This window comes from Nannospalax galili, unplaced genomic scaffold (assembly GCF_000622305.1).
Source record: "Nannospalax galili isolate Female #2095 unplaced genomic scaffold, S.galili_v1.0 scaffold33, whole genome shotgun sequence".
In the NCBI taxonomy this organism is placed as follows: domain Eukaryota; kingdom Metazoa; phylum Chordata; class Mammalia; order Rodentia; family Spalacidae; genus Nannospalax; species Nannospalax galili.
The window spans coordinates 6996680-7005467 of record NW_008335436.1 but is presented as its reverse complement, the minus strand read 5'-3'; the positions used below and the strand labels follow the sequence as shown (position 1 = coordinate 7005467).

Sequence of the window (8788 nt, the reverse complement as noted above, 5' to 3'; positions counted from 1 at the left end):
TGAAAATTTATTTCTAACTTTTAAATATAAATGGTCTTAGAAAAAACTCTGTTATACAGTTTAGAAGTAGATACCAAATGTTTTCATTTTTCTTCTATTGAAATAGAACAATTAAATAACAAACTAGTTTTGTTTCTATTTGTTTTATTAGTACCTGGGACCAGTGGTGAAGTAGACTATGGGGTTTAGTCTGCACTAACTACCCATGGGGACAAGGGCTCAGACATTCTCAAAAGGAAAAATAATATGTTCAAAGTTGATAATGACAATTCTAGAAAATTAGTATTGCAAAGGGGATTATTATGAAAATATGAATAAAAATATCAACATATGGTGGCACATGTGTTTAATCCCAGCACACCGGAGACAGAGGTAGGTGGATCTATGTGAGTTCAAAGCCAGCCTGGTCTACATAGTGAGATCCAGGACAGCTGAGGCTACAGGGAGACCCTGTCTCTAAAAGACCAAAAAAGAAAAAAAAAAAACAAAAAAAAACAAAAAACCTGAATGAGTAAAGCTATTTGCCATGATTCCCCGTGGGATAGAATTTTCATGGTATCTTCAAATGTCGGTTGGAATTTGAAGGAGTACGTCTCAAACTAATTGGTAGAGATAAAATTTGAATTGTTGTAAGCTACTGTGTTTGGGATTTCCAGGCAAGGTGGGATGGTTTCCTGCAGTCAGGCTAGTATGTTTGGTAAATTTATTTAAATGGATCAAATTTCAAACAATCAAACTTAAGTCATAGTACGACTTTTCTCTAACCATGTTTTGAAAATATTCCATCAAAGTATGTGTTTAAAAACTTTTCAATTTGCTAACAAACTATAATAAAAACTCTAATAGATTTATTTATGTAAGTCATTTATTTGTGTAAAATATACAATAAGGCAATCAGAAAAATGGTTCACTCTAAGAGATGATTAAAATAAATGGAAACTATCTCTTTATAGGAGGAAAAAATAAACTTCACATTACTTACTCATGCATAAGGGGTCTGATGACAGTGCCCCCATGAGCGTGGTTTTCATACATTTGTGTGTAGAAATAGGGCAATAAGGTATATCTGATATTTAGAATTTCCTTTGACATTTGAGCAAATGTTTCATTCCAGGAAACAGGATCTTGTCTCTGAAACAAAATAAATTTAAGTAGTCATAAGTCATTATTTAAATCAGAATATGCAAATACATATTTGGAGAATAAAATGTAAGTTCTAAGCAACCTCGAGTGTTCACAAAATCTTAATGCTGTAATATTTCTATTTCATGTGATAAGGTGCTACATGCTAATATTTTTTAAAAAATAAAGCAAATTGAGTGCAAGGCTTGGTTTGGTGCAGGCAAACATATGTAAATCATAGTTCATATTTTAATAGATGATAAATTAATTGTCAGCTTTGGTCATACTGTGTTGAAGTGGGAATTCAAAGAAGGAAATCACATGGCATGCTAGACAAAAGTAGATAGAAACAACAGAAGACATGCAGAGCTTACCATGGCAACCACACACACTGTGTGTCCTCGTGAGAGATGAATGGATTACAGTATAAAGACTGAACACAACAAAAGGGGTAGGTGGCCTAATAAATGCATATATTTGAGTCTGCGTTGAAATACAACCTCAAGTTAAAATCATACTGATGCACAGTATCAAGAATCTATAAAAATATTGTTTTCCATATTTGTAACCTATAAGGGAGGGCAATTACTGCTTTATGACACCAACCATACTACCATACAATTCCAAAGGTCATGGCTCTCAATTTTGTTGACAATATCATTACTGGGCCCTTTTAGAGCTATGCTGTTTACGAAGAATCCAACGTTACTGTATTTGGGGAATAGGAAAGTTTGAATGATGACTGTGTGTTATCATTGGTAGATTTAGTGTTAGAATAAGCAAGACCTTGAAAGTAATGTGGCCTGACCATTAAGTTATGCACAGGATTGTACATAATAAATGTTAACATGCATTAATAGATAACATATGCTAATACTTTTGTGGTCAAGTACAAAAAGAGACAAATATACGAACTTGTCAGCTTCTCTAGTTTCCATTTTTGTTCAGCTAATACATTAGTATTTATTTCTAAATCATATACTTCTAAGTTTAATTATATTAACTCATAACAATGTGAGATTTCTGTTTTGGAGGACTTTATTTTGGGATATTTCTTTCATCTGTTTCTTCTCTATTTTATCTACTCTCTAAAACTCCACCCATGTTAACATATCAAGGACTTTCAGATAGTCCTTCTGTTAGGTTCCTGGCTGGCTCCTAAACTGGTTGAGCAGCTCCCACAATTCTAAAATGGCAGGTTCAAACTTAGCCCCAGGCAAGTCTGTCTGCTTACTGGCAGACCAACAATCCTGAGCTAAACTGCCCAGCCTACTTCATGGACAGCTACCCAACTATCTAATTGCCTGTGAAAGATATCTGATTGCCCTGCTTGTTGCTGCTTCTCTGCTCCCCTAGAGAGGCAGCCCAACATTCTGTTTGCTCTCAAATAAACTCCTGGCCCCCATGGAGTTTTCTGGTTGGTGGTCTTTGCTGCCAGCTTCCGTACACCCTATACTTGATATTTTCCTCCTCCAGATATTTTTATTTTATCCCCACTGAAATCTTTGCTCAAATGTCACCTCGTCAAAGACATCAGGGAACCACCACTTAGAACCAGAAGCTCTGGGGGTCTTTCAACTTCAATTTCCCTTTTTGTCATTTAATTATATGTAACAAATTTTAAGTATTATTATGAGATTTTACTCTATGTCACTTTAAAACATAATGAATCATTAATATAAGTACTCTATTTACAGATACATTTCAACAAGTTACAAAATAAATCCTTACCTAGGTTTTTATTAATTCATGCCCTATTCCTCCAGCATAACAGCCTTCTTTTTGATAACAAGTTTTCCTATTAAAATTTTCTTATTTCTTCAAAATATGTCTCTATAGTTTGCATGTTTTTCAAAATGCTTCAAAGTGTGATCCTATCTTGACTTTTATTCTTGTAGTTTGGTGTTTTGAATATTAAATGTACCTTGACAATTTTAAGTTAAATTTACATGTTCCTAAGATTTCACAACACAGCATGAGCTCTGTCAATTAGTGACTGTGACCAGACTGTGTCTTCAAGGCTCCATCTAGCCTTTCACTGACACAATTTCTGTGAATTCAACTTTTCTCAGCAATATTAACTGAAAGTCAGTATCAAAAAATCAGTGCTTAGTAAAAATTGCCTCTAATTCTTGATAATCCTCCATGAAATTTAGTATTGTTTCATATATCATTTAGATATTTCATGCAAATAATTCAACAAATTCTATGCTGTTCCATTGCACAGAAGCCTGTTTCTATAATTTATGTCAGTTTTTCTTCTTTCTCAATTATCAATTTACTTAAAATATTTGCTTTAAATCTCTGTATTTCATTCATTATTATAAATACTCTCACTTTCAATCATTTAGTTTCAAACTGAATTTTGTTCTTGTTGTGTGTCCAAGTATGAAATAAGTACTACAGCCATATATTTTTCCCTCTAACTCTTCCAAAATCTTTGTGAGCTGCTAAAGCAAGTGCGTATGGTCACTAAGCCATTCGCCCTGGGTATACTTCAAGTCATAAAACTCCTAAAAAGATGGGCTAAGTGGTAGCTTAGAAATATGAATATGAACAAGAGCAAAACATTCATTTGGAAATCTGCCAAGGAGAATATAATTGATTAACAACAATGAAGATTACACAGGTTTCTTAGGGTCAGAAAAGAAAAGTCAGTGTAATAATTACGTACTATAGTAAATTGAATGTTATGATTTCTCGAATATGGATAAAATGCTCCAAGTTGCATCCAACGGGCACAGAGTTGATATTCTGAGTTGTTGAAAAAACCACAGATGTCGGCTCCAACCTTAAAGATATTGTTATATTTAATGAATTTTGAGTAGTGTATTTCTTAATATTTATAGCTTACAAATACTGAAGGAATAGATCTACTTACATATGACATTCCGAAGAGATTAAATTCCAACATTCCTAAAAAATTGGAACAAAAATTTTAGAAAATTGTTTTTTTCATATATTTTAATATTTTACTTTTATTAATGATGATGCTTTCTGTAATATCAGTTTTTAGTCAATAGAACATTTTGAAATTGTTTATCTTCTCTTGTTTATAATACTTATAATTACAGTTTTGCTTTGTACAGTCAATAATATTCATAAATATAAGACACATATGCTTTAAGACAGCAGTTGCACTATAACCTAATTAGAGCATATATGTATGATAAACACATCATAGTGTCATAAGACAGACATAGTGTTTTCCTTACATTTCTTTTTCAAAATAAGCATGTTTTTTCTGCAATTATTTAACCATATGTCTTAGAACATAAAACAAATGCAATTACTCTTGTTAAATAATATACTTTGAGAAATGATCACTTCATTAAAATAGAATACCCAGTTCTTTTATAAAGGAATATTTCTAAGCATTGTTTTATTGGTGTGTATCATTAGTGGATATTATTAATTCTAGAAACAAACAGAAAATTGTATCTGCTTTGAAAAGATGAATCGGTTTTCTAACTATGTATTTAGTATTAAAAAACTCTTCCTTCAGATGGATATGTTTCATTGTTTAGCATCTCTCAGAAATTCTTATTTCCTAGCAGATAATGTCTAACCATTCTTTCTCAGCATTAGAGATTATCTCCCTGAGCTCTTGTTGAGCAGGAAATGAGGACAAAAAGGGTTATTTATCCACATAAACTAGCTGACTGTCATTAGTCACTTGTCACTTTGCAGGATTCCTGTTCATGCTTTCCAGACTGGAGCCTTTTCATGACATTCTGCATCAGAAAAATGATACCAATGCCTTCATTCTCACAACGTAGGAACAATACTGCCCGGGCAAAACAAAAAGTCAATGTTTCATAGAAAACTCCAAAACTAATGATAGAGAAATTATTCTCACATACCAATGACTGAGTTTTCCAAATTATCCCAATTCGCATAGTTGTCTCCAAGCCAGTGTCCCCCCCACCGACCAGCAGTGGGATATGTGGACCGAGAGATCACAATCCCTCTCTTGCCTGTTGTCTTCTGCAATGCACTAGTAGAGATGAAGATATATTTTGAAATTTTGCTTGAGTAATTTTCTTTAAATATTTCTACTTAAGACCACTTCATGGAAACACTGGTGGATAGGCTTTTATTGCTACAGTTAGGTCTGCACAGCTGAGTCTTCACTCACTAGGCACTAAAATCCTCACAGGGATTAAAGACAATGTTATTCCATCCAACACAGACCACAGTTACAAGCGCTTCTTAAGTGGAATTTTCAAATGTTAATCTTTCACTGAATGTAAATTAACTATTTAGTAGCAGCAACTCAAATGATTAATCTAAAAGAACGTTCTATTCTACTTAAACATGTAACTTCTAATAAAAATCTAAGTTGAATTAATCTCTCCAAGTCTTTTCAGTTATAATTCATCCACATGTAAGATATGCATTATTCTGCAAGAAAGATCTGTTAAAACATCCCTGACTTTACAGAACAGTTTAAAGACTGGAAGTATATAATGAATCTTTTTATTTTTTAGGAAAAAAATCTTCATATTTTTGCATAGAAATTATTCCAAGTCAAATCTCATCAAGAAAATGTAATGCACAATTGTGATATATTTAGTCTTCTTATCCTTTTCCATATTTACAGAATGGCTTTAATGAGTTATGTATATTAAATCATTTTCAGTTTTAAATAGTGCATTATTTGCAGTACATGTATTTCTTTCCCTCTAATTTTCTTCTCTTTCTCCCTTTATATGTTTTCTCTCCTACCTTTCTATCTGTGTGACTAGAAAAATTTATAAAATAAATTAACATCACCATATTAATTAGGATAAAATTTATTGTTAGTCAAAAGTTCTGTTATATGAATGCAAACTACAAAACTAGCTCAGAACAAGGTACTGCAAATAACAATTAGGTAGATTTGAATATTAAGTTCATCATCAGTAACAGAAAACTTTCTGTCACAGCAAGGAATACAGTGCTTTTTGTGATCTGTTTAGAAATAACATTTTCACCACCCTACAATGAAATTCTTATGTCAAATTTTGTGTTTTAGCAATTTTTGTGCTCCTACAGCTAACAGAATATTTTGCATGTAAAATTATCTCAAGATATTTCAAATTAAAATATAGGAAATACTATATATACGAAAAACAAAACAATGATATATTGAATCACATTTTGATAATGGAGTTAATATTTTAATTGTATTCAAGTAATGATTAGAATTTATTTCCAGCTTGTCTGAATCTAGAATTTCCTGGGATATGGGGCTGTGAGCATGACAATGGGAGATTATCTTGATTACATTCATAATCAAATTCAGTAGCAGATTTATTAAAGTTTTAATATCCTGATTAGTAACACCGAAGTATGTTACTTATTAATTTATAAATTTCACCCTATTTAATGAGTACTGTGTAAGGTAAGTACATGGTGTGGAACAAAATTAAAAATGTAGCAACTTGAGAAAATAAAAGCAATAAGAACATAATGACCATTGATAAATCATAAATTGATGACAGAAAGATAGGTAGACAGGGAGAGAAGTGCTTATTATCCAAGAATTAAGAAAGAAGAAGTAAATGTAAAAGAACAATTGCAAAGGAAAGAACTACCAGAGAAGCTCAGCAAGACTGGAAATAGGAAACACTGAATTCAGTATATTAAACATAAACCAGAAAGCTGGAGAGGAAAACTGCAAATACAACTTACTCCAGAGTGGGTTTTATCTGTGACCATCCATACAAATTGTGAACATCGTAATGCAAAACTGATGATCCATCACTAAGAATCTGCTCAGTTTCCATGCACATAGTTCTGAAATGTAGCCCCTCATATCTTTTTGTAAGGTCTGGGGAAAATCAGTGAAAATATATTAATATAGTGTGGACAACTTCACTAGAAATGTATAGTTCATATCTCTATACACTTTTAATTTTAAAATTTTACTTAATTTCTTATTAATTATCTTATATATAATGAAGTGCCACATGATGTTTTAATCCACTCATATATTCTTTTGATAACCAAGTTATGAAATTTAACATAATAATTAATTTAGTCATTTGTGAACTTGTTTATTATTTTAAATGTCCACAGTGACCTATAAGAATAGAATTCCATGCATTTATAAAAAATATTTAAACAGTAAAACATTCAAACCAAAGTTACTGATTAATTATATTTTTATTAAAACTGATTAATAAATCCTAGAAACAAGAGTAACTGAAATGCTGTTGTTTTCTTCCACCTTCTGTCAGTATTAGTGGTCATTTGCTGTTACATATTGGGTTAATTCACCATGTCAAGGATGAACATAGAAATGATATTTTTCTTCGATTTGTCCCCACTAAGTAATTACTATAAGGCCCGTTGTGGGTGGTGCACCCCTTCAGTCCCAGCACTAGAGAGGCAGAGGCAGGTCGAAGTGTATGAGATGGAGGCCAGCCTGGTCTGCATATATGGTGAGTTCCAGTTCGGGCAAGACTACAAAGATATCATGTCTCCAAAATAAACAAATGCCTGAAAGTAATTGCAAATATATTACTAAATAAAAAAAGTTTTTAAAGTATGTATTTAACTTGGAAAAGTCTTACAAAGACCACAGAAATTTTTTAAAATAAATTTAGAATTGTAATTCTAAGAATATAACACATTTACACTTTTAAATTTTTCTCTCAAAATAGTATTAAATTATTGGAAATAGTTCAAGAGTGTCTTTGTATGTGAGTGACTAGGAAAAATTTAGAATACACATCATATATACTGCAACCTGAGCATAGCAAGAGACAGAGAGATAGCTCAGTGATTAAGTACACTAACCGCTCTTGAGCGAACCCAGGATTGATTCCTAGCACCCACATGGTGGCTAACAACCATCTGTAACTCCAGTTCCAGGAATCTGAGGCCTTCATCTGATCTCTGCAGACATTGCACAACATGGGTACACTTAAACACATGCAGGCAATATGCTCATACAATAAAATAAAATAATAAATATTTTTTAAAAAGCATAACCATAGCACTGTACCTGGTAAGTAAGGTGGATAATTCAGTTTATCATTTCTGCACACATTAGTGGTTGTTCCATTTACAAAGCTCGATGGTTCATTCATATCCTTAAGGAGAGAGGAAAAGACTTTTAAATTTTTTATGACATATATGATATAAAGAACTGCTTTGGAAACCCTGATTGATAGTTTTTGTTTCTAATTCCAGGACTTGGGAGGTGGAGACAGGAGGATTATCAAGATGTTGAGGCATACTGCTTTACAGAGGATGTAGCGTGTGCCAGGACAAATAACTTGGAGTGTTGAAATGCAAGTAAATTAAAATGGTTTTCAAAAACATTTGATTTACTCCATATTCCAATTTATGAGCTATCTCAGTGGTATGAATTTGACCTCTAGAAGTGTGGTTTTCTTGGAGCGTGGTTGTGGTGAGACACACCCTCAGTCCAGCACTCCAGAGGCAGAGGCAGGTGAATTGCAATGAGATAAAGGCCAACCTGGGATGATCTACAAGGTGAGTTCCAGGCCAGCTTGGACTACAGAGTGAGACCCTATCTCAAACAAACAAAACAAACAAAACAAACAAAACTGTAGTTTAGCTTAGCATATTTACAGCAAATTTATTATCTATGCATCCATTTGAGAAACATAAAATATTAGGTTCCCAATGTAGTGTGTGTATATTATATATG

At 32.6% G+C, this 8788-nt stretch overlaps 1 protein-coding gene across 1 annotated transcript in view; it reads right to left on the bottom strand.

Moving 5' to 3' along the window:
- The window catches only part of Si (sucrase-isomaltase), an 82836-nt gene that overhangs the window by 9814 nt on the left and 64234 nt on the right, over positions 1–8788 (bottom strand). The window contains exons 35-40 of the mRNA XM_008830144.1: positions 8117–8204; positions 6799–6937; positions 4986–5119; positions 4004–4038; positions 3797–3913; positions 983–1131 (exon numbers count right to left, since the gene is read on the bottom strand). Coding sequence (XP_008828366.1) covers positions 983–1131; positions 3797–3913; positions 4004–4038; positions 4986–5119; positions 6799–6937; positions 8117–8204 — 662 coding nt within the window. The remainder of the gene's footprint in view (positions 1–982; positions 1132–3796; positions 3914–4003; positions 4039–4985; positions 5120–6798; positions 6938–8116; positions 8205–8788) is intronic.